Source organism: Lepidochelys olivacea (genome assembly GCF_965140295.1).
Source record: "Lepidochelys olivacea isolate rLepOli2 genome assembly, chromosome: 1".
NCBI classification, from domain to species: domain Eukaryota; kingdom Metazoa; phylum Chordata; order Testudines; family Cheloniidae; genus Lepidochelys; species Lepidochelys olivacea.
In genome coordinates, this window is record NC_140411.1 from 180,547,147 (window position 1) to 180,569,509 (window position 22,363).

Genomic DNA, 22,363 nt, shown 5'->3' on the forward strand with positions numbered 1-22,363 from the left:
AATGGTAGTGGGGGAGGTTTATGTTGGATATTAGGAAAAACTTTTTCACTAGGAGGGTGGTGAAACACTGGAATGCGTTACCTAGGGAGGTGGTGAAATCTCCTTCCTTAGATATTTTTAAGGTCAGGCTTGACAAAGCCCTGGCTGGGATGATTTAGTTGGGGATTGGTTCTGCTTTGAGCAGGGGGTTGGACTAGATGACCTACTGAGGTCCCTTCCAACCCTGATATTCTATGATTCTATGAAAAGTTTTGGAAAGCACTGTGGCAGGTTTTGTAGCCTGTGGTTTAATTTTCAGGCACGATGCAATGCAGTGCTTTGACATTTCCAAATGTATATAAGGGAGCCTGCATGCTGCCTTCTCCCAAACAAGCCGCCATAATCAGTCAAGGTCTTTTCTCCCTTGACTCTACTCTCCAGTGTTTCCTAGAATTCCGTTTTTTCTTTATAGTACAATTCTCAGTGATTTTTCAACAGAACTACTCAAACCAAGCCAACATCCAGCATAACATTTGAACTATTTGTTCACAAAGGCAGACAGTCAGAATTACAAAGGATTGATATGAATAATCAGATAGGGAAAAAGCATAATAAAATCACATGGATTATTAACAGCAGTTCCAGCAACATAATACACTACATCACATTTATTAATAAGTAACTTCAACCACCTCTGAATGCAGTATAAGGTCTAAACCGAGCTTGTCACTAAGGCAATGCTGCAATTGACATCAATGACTGAGTAAGGGGTGCAGGCTCTGACAGATAGGGTATGGTTAGACAAGTAGAGCATAATGAAGTAAAGTGAGCTCTCATGTTCTCTGGACTTGAGTCTCATTTATATTAAGGCCCCATTACACTGATTTGGTAATGAAAGGGAGCATTAAAAGGGATATTACATTTACATCCACTGCAAGGCTGCTGGAGTTGTGTAAAGGAGCATTAGTGCGAATAAGATTCAGGTCCTTAGTCTTTTCTTTCTTGCATCTACTTTAGCAAATGACCTTGTTTGTTTACTTTAGACTACAGCCAGTATGCTGACTCAGCAGCAGTTGTGTTCCAAGAAGTGAACAGTGAATTTAACCATTGCTGAATTATAGAAGAGGAATATATAAATGTTCACAGCAAGGCATAATGCTACAATATTTATAACAATTTGCTTGAAATAACCACTTTATTGCTACAGATACTCTACTTCCTACATTTGTGATAGGTCCTTATTTGCTAGCTCCCATAATTTGCTAGTTCCTGTAATTGAGAGTCCAAATATTTGCTTTTTATAATACGGCATATGCAGCACTGAATCTTCTCCTCTACATCTTAAAAACACTGTAAGTAGTTTCACAAATGAGGGCAAGATATGGCTATGCTCTGAACATTAAGGTTGTATAATTTTGGCATCATTTAAAAAAACCCACACTGAGTAAGATGTTTTATACCAAACATATACAAGGTTACTATTCATTTTTTTTGAGGAAAATGTTCTCTGATTTTCATATTTCTATAACTGCTGAATTTTTGAGATTGTGGCTCAGATTGGAGAGGTGCGATATTTCTGAAGCACGTTTCTAATAACTGAACAATCACAGTGTTTGTCAGTTCTGGAGCTCCACACTTTGGCATTTGTGTGACATCCATCCACAGATAACAGTTTAGATTCGGGCAGTGGTTCCCAAACTCGTTCTGCCACTTGTGCAGGGAAAGCACCTGCCGGACCGGGCTGGGCCAGTTTTTTTACCTGCCACGACCACAGGTTTGGCCGATCGCGGCTCCCAGTGTCCGCGGTTCGCTACTCCAGCCAATGGGGGCTGCGGGAAGCGGTGGCCAGTACGTCCCTCGGCCCGCGCCACTTCCAACAGCTCCAATTGACCTGGAGCAGCGAACCGCGGCCAATGGGAGCCGCGATCGGCCGAACCTGTGGACGCGGCAGGTAAACAAACTGGCCCGGCAGGGGCTTTCCCTGCACAAGTGGTGGAACAAGTTTGGAAACCACTGGATTAGGGGCTTGTTATCAAGCCAGCTACTGAGCTACCAGTTCAGTTTTAAAATCAGGAGAAAGAAAATGGCACATATGCAGGAAGTCAATAAATTCCAAATCATTAGATACAATCAAGAGAGCTTAAGGTCTGTGTTTCAGTCACTTTGTCTCTTTGTCTCTCTTTGGGGTGTTCTGCTTACACCCATATCAAGACTATTTCACAAAAATTGACTGTGAGCTGCCATCTGTTAGCTTACGGGGACAGTAGTATTTTTTTAACATATGTTTGAATAACTGAAATGGATTGTAGGTTTTCTTGCAGGAAACATTGCCTTCAAATCTATATTTGAACATCCTATAAATCCACACCTAATTACCTGTACCCCACCATGGAAAATTATTTTGAAGCACAGTACTGTTGTGGGTTTTTTTTCCATTTCAGGTCTCTGGTTCTTGGTTGAATTACAGAGTACATTATAAACATGTAATATTGACTTTCCTTTTTTCAGGGGGTCGTAATGAAGTTGTCATCACTGAAAATAACAACAGCATAACTGAGCAAATCACTGATGTTGTCAAGCAGCCTGCCTTTATAGCTGGCATTGGTGGGGCGTGCTGGGTAATTCTGATGGGTTTCAGCATCTGGCTGTATTGGCGAAGAAAGAAGAGGAAGGGGCTGAGCAATTATGCTGGTAAGAACAGTAACTATTTACTACAAACTTGTCAGGTTCTATCACAAACAGGACAGAACTAATTTTAAAGAACCCAACCCTAACAATGGTGGTATTACAAATAAAGGTGGAATGGATGAATGTTGTATGCCTGTTTAATGTGTTCTGTAAAAGTGCCAGTGTATGAGAAGCTTTAAATGCATTGCTCTGGACCACATTTCATCATTACTGTAAGACAGTCTTTTACATCTCCAGCACATCTAGCATAACAAAAGTACAGAAAGGGTTAACTGTACCTCTCACCCAACCCTTGTTGCAAAAGGCAGTCTTTCAGTGTTCCGAACTCTAATTATGAGCTAGATTGTGAATCAGACTACATAACCACATGACAGTAAGAGGGAGTATGAATCTCCCACCAACTTCACCACTTTACTCCTATGTTTGCCCCAGATTTTGGGTTTAGGCATTAGGGTGACCAGATGTCCTGATTTTATAGGGCCAGTCCCAATATTCAGGGCTTTTTCTTATATAGGTGCCTATTACCCCCCATCACCTGACCCATTTTTCACACTTGCTATCTGGTCACCCTATTAGGCACATACAAGTAAGCAGAGCTAATCATCCACTCACTCCTTATCTGGAGCTGGGGACTCAGGAAGGAAGGAGAGGGGAATGGGAGCATTGGCTCCGTCCACCCCAACTCACTGGCGAGAATAGCTGAGCCTGTACTGGGGAAGTAATAATTTAGTGCTAGTATAGGCAAGCAATAAATTACTAACTTGCAGTAGGTGAGAAGTAGTGTCTCAGACATGTCTATGAAGCGCAATGCCTCCTGGAGCTACCCCAGCACTGTGGAGCAGCTCTCACACACACATTTTGCTCAAGGCTCTGCCTTCAGTCACAATCTAGCCTAGGAGAATTACATTTGGAAGGGAAAAATAAAAATAAAAATTCTCTTATTCTCCCTGTCAGATCTCTTTATTCTGTTTTGTCAGGACTGGTAACACTCCTATAGCTGATATATCTCAAGTTTCCTGTGGGTTGTGGCGAAATCAGATAGTTATAATAAAATTGCATACAAATCTATTCAAAAAACCCCCAAGGAAAAAAAAACCTCCAACTTTTGGCCAATTTTACATGAAAAATAACTCTTAAAATATTGAGATATTTTTTCCAGTTAGTTTTTTTGCCCAATATACTAATTAATTTTAGCACATTATTGATTTCACGGAGGAAAACACCTTTCATGACTTGGCCCAGGTAAAGCATTGATGGCAATTCACGCATGTTTACTGCTGGCAGTATTAGCATGCCAAGCTAAACTCACTCCAAAATCTTGTTGATTTCTTATTAATTCTATAGAGTGAGCCTGAGTGACCACAGTGGTGAAGTTACATTATTAGTAGGCTGTGGTGTTTGCACATGGTGTTTTCTTTCTTCCCTTGTAATTAATAATGTGTATATACATGATGACAGTTTCTACTCTGAGAGGTTTTGTTAATTCATGCAGATAGATATATCTATATCTATCTATCTGTTTGTCTAATGAGGATAATTAACAGTAGGAGATAGTTACATTATTTCATTACTTTCTTACATTAAACTGATAACGCATCAGGATTTTAGCAGTCTCATTTCCTTATGGAGGTGTCATACCTTTTCATGTACTTCAAATGCACTAACTAAATACATACTAAGCCTAATTTTTCCAGAAGAGGAATTATTGGCTTATGTCTATGTGAGTTGGCATGGCACATTTTTGTGAGCAGTCTTCTATACTTTAAAAATGCAACTTAAATTGACTACCACAGGCTGTTGTCTAATGTAGCTCATTCTTTTTCATGACATTTGCAGCACCTAAACGTTATGTGAACATTGCATCATGACACAGGATGGCCATTATCAGAATTGTGAAATGCTGTATGCTCTTAACAATGAAAGCTCGTACGACATCATGTTTCAGAACTCATCCTAATATTTATGATAAGGAGGATAGCATGCCCACCTCAGAACTAACTTCCATCAAATGTAATTGTCAAAATTCGCTATTTACCTTTCTTCAACCTTTATTTCTCACTGGCTGCTGGCTGACTAGTGCTTAAAGCTCAATTGTTATAACCTGCATATGATTTTAAACCATAGATGAGTGAATTCCAAAGGAACCTTGTGCCCTGCAATTAGTGCTTGTTATCAGAGTCTGTAACTCACGATGTGTTTGCTTTCTTGTTTTGCAGTTCAGTCCTTCACCTTCACCCCTGCAGGTACTGTCCATTAGTCTGTCTCTTACCTCACCAACATGTCATTGCAATCATTAGCATAAGTGTTTATAATCATAGCAGGTACACAGAATTAAAATCAAGTGCAAGGAGAAACACTGCAATTCCCCATCTGTTATAATAATGTGGTATTGACTCTGCTAGTGATTTCAGAAGAAGGCTACAATCTACCACAATTAACTTCTCTTTCATTATAATTCCGCATACTTCTTACTCATCCAACCCTTCTAAATTATGCAATTTTGAAAGGTAATTTTCAGGGCAATGCTTAAACTAACATAACTACGATAGTCAGGCCTTAGTCACAAAGGGCCAAATTTTGCTCTTGAGGATTCGTGTATTTAACTTGCAAATTTCTGAAGGCCTCTGCACCTGGTCAGAGAAGAAGAACTCATCTCAGATTCCACTCTTCACTTTACATGAATCTACCTCTGCATGGGGTTTTCAGATCTGCACTTACGTCAAACCAAGCCAGTGATTAACCCGTACACACACACTGATACACTAGGTAGGTCTTTAAGACATTTTAAAGCTTTTTATTCATTGAAGCATTTGCCTTTGTTCTGCCTGTCCAATCCACAACCAGCTTCATGTTATCATTTTTTTACAAGGCATAACATACGGTAGGCCATTATCATGAGTGTGATTAAAGTTATGTGAAGAATAAACGAACTGTGGCTGAAACAGCAGGTTGCAAACAGCTTTGCCAACATATGTATGGACAAGACATACACTGTATCCAGTTAATTGTAATAATTAATACGAATAATTGACCTCAATTCTCATATCTAAGCATGAGTGTCACAATCTCAAAAATTCTTACGTTATCTCCATGCACTGCAGTGTACCTGGCCAATGTATTTCAGTATTTTCCAGTATACGTGTGCCACATTTTGTGGCATGTAGTACACCTCCCAGTCATACCTGCCACATGCCAAGAGTTTTGACAAGGGACATTTTTTCAAATAAGTTGGGGGCTTGTGGGCCACTGGACTCCCAGCTACTAGTAGGCTGTGCATGCCTCTTGGTGAATTTTAGGTTATTTTCTCCTCAGAAAGTTGCAATAAAAAGTAGAGGAGAGCAACCTAAAACTCACCAAAATGTACCCAGAATCCTCCAGCAGCCCCCAGACTCCTGGCTTACTTGAAAACAGACCCTTTAAAATGGTGCTTCTGCTTATCCTGCCGTAATTCCTCCTCCTTTTCCTCTGTGCTAATGGGTCCCCCTCTTTCTCCTTTCCTCACAGTATGCTCATTCTCTACACTCCCTGTACAGTTAGCTCCTCTCCCTGCTGCTCATTGGAACCTTCCACTGTTCCCTTCTTGCTGCTTCTCTCCAGTTTTGTCTACAGCCTGAAATGCTTTTCTCATTTCATTGGGAGGCACAATGTGAATGCTTTAAACCCTAATCACGTACTACTGTATATCAGTATCTTAACTCGTGTGTGTTCTGAACACATTGGGCTAGATGCTGATCTCCCTCATGATGAGTAAATCCAGAGTTACTGCAATGAAGTCCATTTACAGTGGAGGAACAAAGGAACAAAATCTGACCCATGGTCTTCAGAAACTGTCACAATTAGCACAAAAATGCATTTGGAGATTAACAAAATCTACTGATTTATGTCTAGGCTCAGAGTTCCCCAAGAAGAGTCTCAAATCCACATGAAATTCCTGACCGTATGAACTTGGAGTTGGTTACATGATCTACAGTCACAAAATGTTTAAATTTTCACTGAGCCAGACACCTCCCTGTTTGTACAGATCTGAGAAGACTCAAGGCTATAGGTTGTTCCATAGTCAGTTGTAACCCATGTATGCTAAAATAGATTTCAGGCCTACATTTTTAGACAGGCATAGGACCAAATTCACCTTATCAGAGGTGAATTTCAGTGAAGTTACATTGGAGGTGAATTAATCCGAATATATTTGTTTGTGAACGAAGCACATTTTGCCAAACATCTGCTTCCTTCATGAATACATAAACATGAATATCTGAATATGTAAAAGAACTGGTCAAACTGTTCATTATGTGTATTTGTGATAAATTTAGATTTTTGCTTTGCTTCATAAACAGAACTGGTTGGAAAGTTTTGAAAAAACAAACAAAAGAAGGAAGAACATTTTTTTAGTTTATTTTGTGTGAAGATCTTTTTTTGCTTTCCAAGTCTATTTGCAAATTATTCACAAACTGACCATGATTTTTTAAAATGGTATGTATTCATTATTTGAAAATATTTGCTAAATATTTGGACTGATAAATTTCGGACTATGGGTCGTTTGTGAATTGTTCACTTTGACTGTTTGCTATTTACGTTGTGTGATTGGCCACCATAAAGGTATTGTTTCTGCTGCATGACTGAATCACTGAAATATTTTAATCAGAAGAATAGTAAATGGCAAATGAAATGCTGCTGGTACATAGTTGGCCTGGGGAAGATTAATCTGTTGAGCTAAAACTTAGGTAACTTTCTGGATTGGTGAACATTTTCACATATTCACAAATAATGAATAATATGACCTCAGACATGGTTTTTGTTTACTTACAATGGAACAGCTGTAATACGTATGTAGCCTTCTGGTTCACAGGTCACAGCTTGTAACATCCCCGGCATGATTTGTCAGCAGGGATTGAACCTGAGACTTAAAGCGCTAAAGGCATGTGCGTCTACCGTGTGAATGAAATAAGTGACTCCACTAGCTGGGAAGCAGTAGTGACAAAACCGGAACCAGTGGGTTAAATATATATTCTTGGAAGATGGCAGTGTATTAGCAAAGCAAAAGCTGGACACTGAGGTCTGTCAGCACCACAAATGCATGATTTATTCCTTATTTAGCAACTGGTAGTGCAGATTGTAGAGGACAATTTGGCCTGACATTTCTGTGCACCTTTGACACCCTGTAGAAGAGCAAAATTGCTGCTATGCACATTGAAACTGAGTTATACACTAATTTCCTGTTTTTCATGTTCACCCTCTACTCACATTCCCCAGATACAAACATGCACCACAGGTTTGGACATGACACGAAGGGGAGCTGGCACAAAACAGATATCCCTTCTAGTACAATATGCAAGTTCTTTCACTCCCGTCCATTACAATTCTGGAACTGAATTCATTCATTTAGCAGGGAAAGTTACAAATGTGTCATCACATTTCTACACAGATTTCTGTACAGTAAATGCACATACTCCTGTGGAAACAAGAGAGACTCGCTTATGCTCAGATAAATTTGTTAGTCTCTAAGGTGCCACAAGTACTCCTTTTCTTTTTGTGGATACAGACTAACATGGCTGCTACTCTGGAACCTCTCAATATATCCGTGTATCTTTTTTGTGTTCTCCAACTCATTGGTGTGCCAAGAACCACTCACTTGAATATTCCAGGTGTTTTCAAGAGTGCACAGGCCATCAGCCATGCAAGGAAAGTAAATGTGTATGTTCAGTTATAAGTAGGTAAGCTTATTTAGTGACTAGTGCCCTAAGGGATTAAAGATTTTGTGAAACTTAATAAATATAAACAAATTAAAACCAGGAAATTATGGCGTTCTAAATGTTTCTTGCATAATTCGTAAAATTGTTAGAGGAGTATAAATTATTTGACAGAATCATCCAAAGGCAGGCAGAAGAGTTGATGGAATTTTTATACACTGATTGTCTGCTCTGAGTTAATGCTTATTAAAAGAGGATTAATCTGCATTCATATTTGGGGAACAGCTTATCAGGAAAAGGAATGAGACTAGGCTGGCAACATGAAAGTTTTCATTTATGACAGGAAAATGTGGCCTATTCTAGATAGGCACATAGAAAGCTTTCTGAAGCTTCTTGCCTCAAAATGTCAACTTACCATATATTCGTATTTTTCCAGTTCTAGCAGGCATGAAGATTAGGTTTAACCTTGTCAGATAATATTAATAAATAGCATCGGTACTTCTTTATATGTTTAAAAAACCACACAAAGGCTCTTTTAACATATACTCTTCTTCATACAAATATATACTGTATAATTTCTTTACATTGTATTCAGTTTAAATGCACTTCTGCATTTTTGCAGCTCTTGCAATATAGTCTGGCTAGAATCCCTTAGAAATCACTATTCTTTCCCCCTCCTCCCCCATCTTCTTTTGAAAGCCAATCTCCTCCCGGCACCTAATGCAGGACTAAGGACCATTCTAAGAACATATATCAGATATAGATAATGCTGAAAGACCTTTCATGCTTTCTCAGTGATAAAAGACAAGAGAAGATGGGTTGGGTTAGTGATAGAGAGACCCTCCTCTTCCTCCTCCTCCATTGCCCCTCGAGACTGTTCAGCATCGATTTGAAATGGAAACAGCCTGAATAAAGCCAGCTTGTCTGGGCATTTTATTTTACATTGACATCTACAAGACTGCATTGCATTAAATATGCTCCTTTTCAGCATTTAGACCTGTTTTGTAATTTCAGAAATCAAACTGCAGGCAAAATTGCTGACAAAACATATGACAGGAGTGATAAACAAAGTGCTTATTTTGGCAGCTTGACCATATCTTTTGTGCCTTTAGCTGCCTTTTTCTTCTTATTATTGACTCTAAGAGAAATGGATGTGCTCCTGCAAATCTGAGGTAGCCCTTTTTCCGAGGGGATCAGAAATACAAAATGATTTTGTGATCTGCCAGTAACGTCCTCTGCTTTCAAAAAAAGATCTACAGCCTTGGATTGGAGAGTTTATTTGATCGGAAGGAGCCTGTTGAACAAGAACAGTGACTGGGTATTTTCTTGTTCCACATTATGGGAAGGTTGTAGCCATTCCTGCATCAGTGTGCAAGGTGAAAGCAAGCATAAGGAGCCTCCTCTTTCCAAGCCACATGCACCTACACACGCCCAGCCACTACCTGACCCATAAAAAACCAATAACACTGCCATAGTTGTTTCTCTCTGATGGGTCTCTCTCTTTCAGCCAATACCTAGCTGTATCTCTCCCCTAAAGCACAAGGCTTTTATTGGATGGTTAGAAAGTGACGTTTTGCACAAGGACAAGGTAGGGTTACCACTAGATGCTAGTGAACCCAAAGGTGGGGCAGAGTGGTGGCATCCACCCATCTTCTGTACCAGCAGACTACTGCAGGCCTGCGGAGATCAACTACAGCTTAATACAAAGAGTGTAGGAGGCATGTCTTCTCATGATGCGCTCCCCAGCATGCTCAGAAGTATCTTGCATACTCCACGGCTCTGCAAGTAGAACGCCTCTGGGGACAGTTGTTGATATGTTCTCCCTCTGTATTCCCCCCTCTAGCTGTGCTAGAGAGTCCTACAGATATAAATATGTAGGTGACCAAAAATATTATTTTTCCCCATTTGTCATATTTCTCTCTCACACACACAGAGAGTGACAATATTTCTTTTAAAATTAAAATGTTAATATCAGTCTGTAGCCTAAACAAACATATTAATCTCAGGTGTGAAATTAGTTTCATTGTACACTATGTTATCCTGGAAGCCCCCTATGAAATAGTAAACCAAATTCATAAAGTTCATTATTGAATATATTAGTGGTCTGTTTCTGGGTTTATATCTTTGTTGCTTTGACAGAGATAGAACGTCTGGATGAAATGGAAGATGGGGAAGAAAAAGAACATTAAATTAGTTTCTACTAATACATTTCTTAACAACATGTTTTGAGACATAGCCAGACAGCACCCATTTATTTGCATATTTGCAAATGATATCCACAGCTCTTTAGCATTAGCTTATTCACTTTTAGCAAAGAGTGATACAATCACTTGATAGTCCATTAAAAAGCAACATAACTGGAAAGTAGTGTCAGATCGAGCGCTAATTAGCTGCAATGTTTTTAGGATGTGGTGTTTTTGTAAGCAGGTTTTTATTTAATACTTCCCATGCTTTCGATTTTTTTTTCACTAATTGTTTCAGATTAACTCTTTCAAAATACAGCTATTAAATAGTCTGATGTGAAATAGAACTATAGTGGCTTTCCAGTAGAAACGGTAGTCCATTCTGTGGTAATGGATAATTAATCATCAACCCCAAAAGCCCTTCCATATGAGATTCCAAAGGGGTTAGTTTTATCACCATTACATTTTGTTAAATGTGTATTGTGAAGCCCCTTGGAGAACTGATAAACTGGCAAAATATGAGGTATCACCAGTATGCTGCTGATATTCAGATTTACATCAACTTCTTTGCTAATCATGGCATTTCCATCTTGGTGCTGTATTGTTATCTGGCTCAGAGTGCAGTATCTGACAGAGTTGGTTAAAGTAAGCCTAGATACAACAAAGGTATTTCTATGTTGGTGGGGGTAACAGCTGGAGAACCTTGCAAATGCTTTGGTTACTGTATATTTATTGATGAAGATGGCTACCCCAGGAAGGTGGTCAGAATTCCCTATTTGGGGGTTATTTTTAACTGAGCTGACCATGGAGCTTCTTTCCATCTGAAATTGCAATCTTCATTTGTAGATGTAGATTTTGTCCAAGATCTTCCGGATCCAGGCTGGACCACTAAAATAGTCTGCTGTAGGACACTTTAATTGGAATTATCTCTGAAAATTATTAATAGATTATTGCCACTGAAGGACCAGGTCTGCTCATTGGCCTTGTTTCACAATACCTAGTGATTTCTGCAGTCCGTTAATTGCACTTGCTATTCAGCAAGTGTGCATCGAAGATTGGTTTAAAATTAGTATATAAAGGAATTAATAACATAGGACCACAATATAGGACTGCCTATATTGCCCTACGTTCGAAAGCAGCACCTTAGAAATGGGGTTTACAACTGTGGGGCCATCCTGAAATATGCCCTGTGAATATATGTTGGGGGCAGGGACATTTCTGTCAAGGGTCCATTTATGGATTTCTAATATGATTCATATACTTCAAAGTGTATCCTTGGCATCCTTCAGGGCAAGACTGAAGGGATTTCCCCCCATGTAACGTTGATGTATTTGCGTTTGTGTGTTTGATGTTTTTATCTTGTATGTGTGAGGGAAGTGAGGTAGGATTTATACTTGTTTTTCCTCCACTAGAATTCTAGCAGGGCTGCCACCTCTTTGCATTTATCCTATGGAACTAAATATTTGTGTGGTGGCATTATGCTGCTGCATCACGACTCTGATGTCATTAACATACCAGTGTAATGTCATTGTACACTGAAGCAGAAGCATGCCAGGAAAATACAATTTCACCACCTGACATAGTCTCTCACAACAGAGTCATGTCAGAGGACCCATAGTAAATTCAGGGTTCTTTAGCCATCCTGCAATTTTGGCTTACAGGCTACAGGGCAGATTGATTTAGATCTGTCTAGTGGAAGCTCTCAATGTGGCATGTTCTTCTTTCTTGTAACTGCTGTGTTATATTGTGTTATGATGCCCAGAGGTTTTAGTCTTGAGTGATAAAAACTCTAATTTTTTATTACTAATTATTACTAACTGATTTTATTTCCCTCTCTTGTATTTTTAATTTTTTTTGTTTTTGTTTTGTTTTTTAAAAATCCCAAACAGTCACTTTTCAAAGAGGAGATGGAGGACTAATGAGCAATGGAAGGTAGGTTTGTTGTTAAAAAAGATCTATTTCCATCCTATTTTCTTTTTGATGAGGAACTTGAACTTTTCTATAGATAAAGGATTATTATAATAAAAGATCATTTATAAGACTGACAAGTCTGGGAGGAATTAAATGGCTTACCACAAGGTTTAATGATCTATCTGTTGGGCACTTTAGAGGAATCAAGTCCAGATGTTTCATATCTCCCAGATGCCCAAGAAGAAATTAGTAGTAAATATCACAAGGAATGTGTTCATTTGTTACCAGGATGTTTATTGCATTAATTAGACATTAGCAAATGAAGTTGCTGTTGTTTAAGACTCCTTATTGGCTCCCTCTAAATTGCTGTGAGTGAACAATTACACATAATCGATCACAAAATAAATGATTCATGGATGATAAATAGGTTGTAGATTGATGGGACTGGATTCCACAACTTTGGCTACTCAATTGAAATTGATAAAAGCTGATAACAAACCCATATATCCTCATCTATTTTCTCTTTGCCAATATGGAGATTGTAATTAGGCCCTGGTAATAACTTCCAATCTCCCATTTAATCAATATTTTAGCAAAAAGAGATTAGGCCTAATGAGAGCTAGTGGATGTGGCAAGAAAACTGCTGGATCTTCTTATTGCTGTTTCCATAGAAACCCATGTTTCTCTTAGGGATTGTACCAGAAGGGGTCTATCAGAAAAAACTACAATGATTACAAATGTTGCTTCTTCCTCATAAGTGTGCTAATAATCCGGAAAACCTTCAGAACTGTGCTTTTCATGTTAAGAGACTGATTTTCCTTGCTAAACACAAAGCACTGGCCACATTTGCCAGGCTGAATTTCAGGATAGGGTTACATTTTTTATCCTGTGCTTAGTGAGTGCAGAGTGTCTTATGGCCAAAGTTCCCTTCCCTTTTTGAGATATCCAAGTCTGACTACAGCTTTCAAAGTTTAATATTACAAGAATATGAAAGCATGCTGTAGTCACAGATAAAAATACTCTTGTGAACTTTCCATTAATCCCACTCAAACTTATTTGCCTCTAAACTATACAAGAGTACGCAAAGAAAGAGCTACCAGCCTATAGATGACAGGCGTACATTTGGGATTCAAGGAGTGAAGAAATAGTAACCCAAAGTCCTGGAAATGGCTGATACAGACCAGTTATTTTGAGTGATTGTTCCCTTGAAGTGGCAATTTATCATTCAACCCTTGTTTAGAATCCTTCAGTGGGCCAGCCTACTCCCTGTTTCAGACAGACAACAGAGTTCATTTGGATTCTGGCAGAATCACGACTGATGCCTAGTTCCATTTCAACTGCCAACGTTATTTTCTATATAGCCTTAATTAACTGCTGAAGGTCTTTAAAGCATGAAAGCCTACACAATTTTAATTTGAAATATATTGAAGTCTCCTAAACTGTTTATTACATCCTGTGGCAGGAGGAAAATGATGCAGCCTCTTCAATCACAATCTTGTCCAGAGTTGTCTGACAGACATATTTTCATGTTCATTTCCTTTTTTTTTTTTCATCCCGCTTCAGTCGACCAGGTCTGTTGAATGCAAGTGACCCCAGTTATCCTTGGCTTGCAGACTCTTGGCCTGCCACCAGTCTGCCAGTAAACAACAGCACTAGCGGACCCAACGATCTTGGGAATTTTGGTCGTGGAGGTGGGTTTTACTGAATCATGTCATCATACAGTGAATAATGCATTTTATTTTCACTTTAGTTTGTTTTTCATATTGGGTTCTGTTTTGTACACATGTATATATATTGTGGGGGTGGGGGGGTTATTCATCAAAGAGCCTTAGCAATGCTGTAAAATTGCTGCCTGGTTCAATACAGTAAAGCACAACAACACTGCTAATTAGTAATGTTTAGGTTTTATCAGCATTTTAGCTCACTATCTCCAGTCCGTATACGTCCTACTCATATCGTTAAATCTATCATCGAAACAGCAATAGTAGAGAAGGGGAGAGAGGTGTGGTCTGGTCTGTCAGTCTGGACAAAGCCTTGGAAACAAGCAGGGAGAACTGGAGGTCCTGGTGACGTCAAGGAACTATGACGTGATCGGAATAATAGAGACTTGGTGGGATAACTCACATGACTGGAGTACTGTCATGGATGGTTATAAACTGTTCAGGAAGGACAGGCAGGGCAGAAAAGGTGGGGGAGTACCACTGTATGTAAGGGAGCAGTATGACTACTCAGAGCTCCGGTACGAAACTGCAGAAAAACCTGAGTGTCTCTGGATTAAGTTTAGAAGTGTGTGCAACAAGAGTGATGTAGTGGTGGGAGTCTGCTATAGACCACCGGACCAGGGGGATGAGGTAGATGAGGCTTTCTTCCGGCAGCTCACGGAAGCTACTAGATCGCATGCCCTGATTCTCATGGGTGACTTTAATTTTCCTGATATCTGCTGGGAGAGCAATACAGCGGTGCATAGACAATCCAGGAAGTTTTTGGAAAGCGTAGGGGACAATTTCCTGGCGCAAGTGCTAGAGGAGCCAACTAGGGGGGGCGCTTTTCTTGACCTGCTGCTCACAAACCAGGTAGAATTAGTGGGGGAAGCAAAAGTGGATGGGAATCTGGGAGGCAGTGACCATGAGTTGGTTGAGTTCAGGATCCTGACGCAGGGAAGAAAGGTAAGCAGCAGGATACGGACCCTGGACTTCAGAAAAGCAGACTTCGACTCCCTCAGGGAACGGATGGCCAGGATCCCCTGGGGGACTAACTTGAAGGGGAAAGGAGTCCAGGAGAGCTGGCTGTATTTCAAGGAATCCCTGTTGAGGTTACAGGGACAAACCATCCCGATGAGTCGAAAGAATAGTAAATATGGCAGGCGACCAGCTTGGCTTAATGGTGAAATCCTAGCGGATCTTAAACATAAAAAAGAAGCTTACAAGAAGTGTAAGGTTGGACATATGACCAGGGAAGAGTATAAAAATACTGCTCGGGCATGTAGGAATGATATCAGAAGGACCAAATCACACCTGGAGCTGCAGCTAGCCAGAGATGTTAAGAGTAACAAGAAGGGTTTCTTCAGGTATGTTGGCAACAAGAAGAAAGCCAAGGAAAGTGTGGGCCCCTTACTGAATGAGGGAGGCAACCTAGTGACAGAGGATGTGGAAAAAGCTAATGTACTCAATGCTTTTTTTGCCTCTGTTTTCACTAACAAGGTCAGCTCCCAGACTGCTGCGCTGGGCATCACAAAATGCGGAAGAGATGGCCAGCCCTCTGTGGAGATAGAGGTGGTTAGGGACTATTTAGAAAAGCTGGACGTGCACAAGTCCATGGGGCCGGACGAGTTGCATCCGAGAGTGCTGAAGGAATTGGCGGCTGTGATTGCAGAGCCATTGGCCATTATCTTTGAAAACTCGTGGCGAACCAGGGAAGTCCCGGATGACTGGAAAAAGGCTATTGTAGTGCCAATCTTTAAAAAAGGGAAGGAGGATCCTGGGAACTACAGGCCAGTCAGCCTCACCTCAGTCCCTGGAAAAATCATGGAGCAGGTCCTCAAAGAATCAATCCTGAAGCACTTGCATGAGAGGAAAGTGATCAGGAACAGCCAGCATGGATTCACCAAGGGAAGGTCATGCCTGACTAATCTAATCGCCTTTTATGATGAGATTACTGGTTCTGTGGATGAAGGGAAAGCAGTGGATGTATTGTTTCTTGACTTTAGCAAAGCTTTTGACACGGTCTCCCACAGTATTCTTGTCAGCAAGTTAAGGAAGTATGGGCTGGATGAATGCACTATAAGGTGGGTAGAAAGCTGGCTAGATTGTCGGGCTCAACGGGTAGTGATCAATGGCTCCATGTCTAGTTGGCAGCCGGTATCAAGTGGAGTGCCCCAAGGGTCGGTCCTGGGGCCGGTTTTGTTCAATATCTTCATAAATGATCTGGAGGATGGTGTGGATTGCACTCTCAGCAAATTTGCGGATGATACTAAACTGGGAGGAGTGGTAGATACACTGGAGGGGAGGGATAGGATACAGAAGGACCTAGACAAATTGGAGGATTGGGCCAAAAGAAATCTGATGAGGTTCAATAAGGATAAGTTCAGGGTTCTGCACTTAGGACGGAAGAACCCAATGCACAGCTACAGACTAGGGACTGAATGGCTAGGCAGCAGTTCTGCGGAAAAGGACCTAGGGGTGACAGTGGACGAGAAGCTGGATATGAGTCAGCAGTGTGCCCTTGTTGCCAAGAAGGCCAATGGCATTTTGGGATGTATAAGTAGGGGCATAGCGAGCAGATCGAGGGACGTGATTGTTCCCCTCTATTCGACATTGGTGAGGCCTCATCTGGAGTACTGTGTCCAGTTTTGGGCCCCACACTACAAGAAGGATGTGGATAAATTGGAGAGAGTCCAGCGAAGGGCAACAAAAATGATTAGGGGTCTGGAACACATGACTTATGAGGAGAGGCTGAGGGAACTGGGATTGTTTAACCTGCAGAAGAGAAGAATGAGGAGGGATTTAATAGCTGCTTTCAACTACCTGAAAGAGGGTTCCAAAGAGGATGGCTCTAGACTGTTCTCAATGGTAGAAGATGACAGAACGAGGAGTAATGGTCTCAAGTTGCAGTGGGGGAGGTTTAGATTGGATTTTAGGAAAAACTTTTTCACTAAGAGGGTGGTGAAACACTGGAATGCGTTACCTAGGGAGGTGGTAGAATCTCCTTCCTTAGAGGTTTTTAAGGTCAGGCTTGACAAAGCCCTGGCTGGGATGATTTAACTGGGAATTGGTCCTGCTTCGAGCAGGGGGTTGGACTAGATGACCTTCTGGGGTCCCTTCCAACCCTGATATTCTATGATTCTATGATTCTGAGTGTAGCACTTGGAGTCGGGAGCTCCTGACTCCCACCCCAGATCTGCAACTGACTGTGTTGCCAAAAGCAAGTCATTTACTGCCAAAACTTTCAGAACTAGTCTCTTATTTTGGCTACCTCAATATTTGGGTGCTCAACATGCACTTGATTTTTAGAAGTGCTCAGCTGCCTCAGGTTCCGTTGGCTTCATCTGAAGTTGTGGGTACTCTGCAGTTCTAAAACTCAGGCCCAAGGTGCCAATTTAGCATCCAGAATCAGAGACTACTCTTGAAAATATTGACTTTCACCTCTTTCACTTCCCCAGTCTGTAAAATCATTGTTGTTATTACTTAACTTTCAGTATTACTTCTTACTGTCGCAAATTAGGCACTTCAGTCATAGAGATTAAAACGCTAAGTGGGAATAGAACAATTCCTATCGCACCAGAGTGTTGAGGATTAATTAGTTATTTCATGTTTGTTAAGCTCTATGATAAGCAGTATATACAAATTATTTTTATTTCAGGGTGGTAAAAAGCACAGTTCTTCCTGTGTACTATGGCTGACTCAAAATGAAATGTTCATCTGCTTTAAAGGTGACTTGTAAAGAAAATAGAATTATGTTTGTGCCCCTTTCTGCTTCTTTAAATATAGGGCTAGATAGTGACTTAAGCTATAGCCCAGAAGGCAGCATCACCTCAGAGGAAGCACACACGGTACTCTCCAGGTGCTGCTACTTTCATATGAGGGTAGGACTTAAATTCAATTTGAGCTGTCCAGAGCAGAGCTCTGGTAAATATTTTAGTCCCACAGGGCTAAAGCCCCAAGGCCCCTTGCTCCACAAACCCCAGTGCCTCCCACAGGACTGAAGTCCTGAGCCCCCGGGCCCACCATGGGGGCTGAAGCCCCAAGCCCTGACACCTCCCACGGAGAATGGGGGGGATGTGGTGGGCTCTTGGAAATACTCTTATTTAAGCCTTGTAGGAGGATGAACAATCAGCCCTATAGGATGGTATAGAGGGGACAAGGAAATTTCCTCACCTCTTTCTCTACTCCTTTTGGAGGAATGGGTCATGTGGGAGGCAGGAGTGAGCAAGGAATGGCTGTTGTGAGCAGCTTTTGAGCATTTCTACAGAGGAGGAATCTTGTTGCTCACCTCTCTACCCCTGCAGAGCTTCATTGGAGGGCTGGTCTCACTCAGGGCCATAATATATAAAGAAGGCCTCAAAGATTTTTTGAGAGACGGGGTTGTTGAGGAAAGGAATAGAGAGGGGGAGCTGTTTGAATTTGTTAGGGTCTTTTTTCCTCTGTGCTTTCATTGGAAGCCCTTTTGGAAGGTCTCGGGCATCATTACTTTGAGTGTTGACTCGTAAACCAAGAGAGCTTAGTGTTTTAGTCAAAAAGGTGTTAAAAAAAGAAAAGACTGAGTTTTAAACATGCCAAATAATAATCACATGATTTTTTACTATATAATTACTTTGTGAGTTGACAATTTAATAGTTCATGTGCTCAGCATGTGCATTTTATTGAACTAAAACAATCAATTTATAATACATAGTTCTATTGAAAATTCCTAATATTTATGGGAAACTTATGCTTCGCTGGTAATAAGACAAAGTGAAAATCTCCAAGTACCAGGGAGGTGTTATATTATAAAATTTGCAGTGAAGTGCAATTCTACTTTGAAAAGTGACTATATAGAAATGACACTGCCTTATTCACCAGTGATCTGCTCTGTGCATATATTTAGAGTCATGTCTGATTACGTCAGAGACAAGTATATTTTGCTGTTTTTTATTCCTAACATCCCTGCAGCAGAGCCATAATCAACACAGGCTGATTATACTGGATTCTATTATTGTTGTACATCATTAACAAAATTGTTTACTCCATTGCACCGTCATGGAACCATTTGAGGCAAGGTAGACTCTTTATTATTGGTGATGGTACACAAGCCAGATAGGACCCAGCTTGACTCTCAGATCTCAGGCTGAGTTTGTAGGGCTGGTAGTTGGGAAAAAAAAATCTGTATAGCTGTAAATTGAACACTGAAAGTACATTAGACCCATGTAAGTAGATGTTAACTGCCTGACTTTTGAAAAAATTAACTCTCGTTTTGCAAGCTGTGCTCTTCATTGATTATATCTCACTTCTGTGCCTGTAATTAATCTGTAGTCATGGTAGAATTTAACCATTTTATATACCTGATTGTGCCTCACCAAATAGATCATTGGATATCTAAATCCTTTCACTGGTGCCTGCAAAAGTTAAAAATACAGATGAGCCCAAACCAAATCCTCATTTCCAAAATCTTCTGAATTTGTCCATATTTGACATTTGAACCCAGAATAGTAGTTGTTCTTAGTTATGTTATATTAGTGTCTAGAGGCTGTAACCAAAGACAGGGTCCCATTGTGCTAGTTGCTGTACAGACATACACATAGTAGGAAATAGTCCCAAAAAGCCAACAAATGACCCTGATTTTTACAATGGGTTGAACCCCAGATCTGAGCATTCTGAATTTAGGAGTATTCATAATTATTATGATTCAAATTTTACAGTCAGAGTCCATGTCCAGCAGCTGGCAATCATGTTAAAAAGCAGAAGGGTGCTTGCATGTTTTCCAACAGTTGGATTCTACACTGACGACTACTTTTTTGATCTTAAACAAATTAGAAAAAGAGCCACGTTTGAAATACTTGGCTCTGGGAGCGTATAATAAACTGAGCAGTGTTCCTGCCTATGCCATTGTACCAGTCACCTTCCCGGCACTTTTTCATACTTCAGAGGTGTTCACTTTTAAATCTAATATTCTGCCAGTAAATGTCACTGTGAAATTTCTAAAGGAGAGAGAATTTAGATCTAAAGGATTAAAATTATAATTCTGCAATATGTAAAATGATTCAGCCTGTGGAAAAGTGAGCAGATATGTTGTTTCTAAGGTTTAATTTCAATCTATACATAGTACAGTTTTTGAACTGAGTTGTTCTCTGTTTCCAGCAGTGTACTGTATCATTATAATTGATTGATCACCTTAATCTCTTGAGTGTAGCTGAAATCTTGTCACATTCTGAAATGACTTATTCATGTCAGTTTTCCTGTATTGTTGAGATGAAATGTCTTGTTTAGGTTCTAAAATCAAACCAGATAAACTGATGGAAAAAAACTTTCGAAAACTTTAGACAAATGCACTTTGTGCCCTGAAAAGAATTACTTAGAGAAGCCTTGGCATTCATTCAGTAGTTTTGCTAGATATTTCAGGGAGGTGGTTTCCTCTGTGATTTGTAGATTAACTTCTTTCATCATTTCCCTAAAGCCCAGATAGTTTAATTGGTTCTGACATGAAATGAACAATCGAAAATATTCTTCAGTAGTGAAATATTCCAAACTTCACTTTCACAGTTGAAGGTATGGAAGAAAAAAGATGATTTTAGGCAGTGAAACGTGAAGGACAAGTGGTAGGCCTGTCACAGATGCTGATAGCTTGGCAATGGTTGTACATCATCTTCCCTTCGTTGGCTCATGGACCCTGTCTCAGCTGAAATGCAAACGTGCAGAATGACACATTTATTTTTCATCTTAAACCTTGATAGTTTCAGGCTTCCTGTGCATCACTGATTTGTTCCATTTCCCTATGCTCACCACAGATGTGCTGCCACCGGTGCCAGGCCAAGGGGATAAAACTGCCACTATGCTTTCTGATGGGGCCATTTACAGCAGCATTGACTTCACCACCAAAACTAGTTACAACAGTTCCAGCCAAATCACACAAGCTACACCATATGCCACCACGCAGATTCTGCATTCCAACAGCATCCATGAGTTGGCAGTCGACTTACCTGACCCGCAGTGGAAAAGCTCAATTCAGCAAAAAACTGACCTCATGGGATTCGGTTACTCTCTGCCAGACCAAAGCAAAGGCAACAATGGTGATTCCTGCTCTTATTTTCCTGAGTCTGTTTATTTTCCTGGATCTTCTGTGCATGAATTAGAAAATTGTAGTTTATGATTTATTATTCATATTTACCTTAACTAATAACACGCACCTTGCACGCATACTGTTCTTTACACCATCTCAAAATAAATTGTTCTGTGCTTTAGTCCTCTTTGTCTCACCGTAATCTGCAGCCCATCTGTATTTCCATTAGGACAGGCTAGGTAAAACATTTCCCACAGTCCCATCACATCTGCTTCTGACTTGCTAACTGCATGTTCTGCATGTGCTTGTGCTGTAAACTAATCACATGATGTCACTATGACCTTTGCCCTTTAACCCTTAGCCTTACTTTACATCCCTGACTACCGATTGGCTGAGGGATTGTCTAATAGAATGCCACACAACCAGTCACAGGATTTCAGCACCACCAGCTCTCACAACAGCTCAGAAAGAAGTGGCAGCCTCTCAGGTTGGTTTCATTACAACGTGTGTAAAGAGAAGTATTTGTGTTTGTAAGCAGCTTGCTCTGTGGTCCTGATTATAACCATGAAAAAGAGATTACTTCAGTCACAATTTACAGTCAAATATTGTGTCTGTCCATGTTCACTGAACATGTCATTGTAGTCTATAAAAACATGCTTTTACAAAAAACAACATCTTATTTGTCCAGGCTACACAAGAAACCTGTTAAGATGTAATAGGAATATCTTTCTAGACTTTGTATCTTTTACTTTTCAGTGTAATTGGAAATCTTACTTTGTAACATTCTCACCCTTCTAGTACAATGTTGAATTTATTCCCAAATCAGTCTTCACTTTACAGTACAGATTATCTCTTTTGAGCCTCATGAACTGGTTAATATTTTTGTTGAATCATTATTGGATCCCAGCTCCTGTGAGCCAGGTTATAAACTTTATATAAACAAAACCACCAGAAACAGCAAAATTCTCAGGTCCAAAGAAATCCTCAAGATGGTTAGTATTTCACAAATGGTTTCAAGTCTGCATACAAACATAATGTAAATAGAATGTGGGTGCTGCATGCTATATTGGAAACATAACACATTTTCACTGAACAACAATGAATGCTGTTTCTTTATAAATACTCTTTAATTTTAACCTTGTTGAAATAATATTATTGTAAAAT

At 40.1% G+C, this 22,363-nt stretch overlaps 1 protein-coding gene across 19 annotated transcripts in view; it reads left to right on the forward strand.

The window, feature by feature from the left end:
- ROBO2 (roundabout guidance receptor 2) overlaps positions 1 to 22,363 on the forward strand; it is a 644,167-nt gene that overhangs the window by 565,035 nt on the left and 56,769 nt on the right. For 13 of the 19 annotated variants that reach the window (XM_084645672.1, XM_084645685.1, XM_084645684.1 and 10 more), the window contains 5 exons: positions 2,488 to 2,670; positions 12,427 to 12,469; positions 14,012 to 14,139; positions 20,928 to 21,209; positions 21,561 to 21,686. In XM_084645672.1, coding sequence (XP_084501798.1) covers positions 2,488 to 2,670; positions 12,427 to 12,469; positions 14,012 to 14,139; positions 20,928 to 21,209; positions 21,561 to 21,686 — 762 coding nt within the window. The remainder of the gene's footprint in view (positions 1 to 2,487; positions 2,671 to 12,426; positions 12,470 to 14,011; positions 14,140 to 20,927; positions 21,210 to 21,560; positions 21,687 to 22,363) is intronic. The other 6 variants (XM_084645686.1, XM_084645677.1, XM_084645674.1 and 3 more) reach the window with 1 other exon arrangement.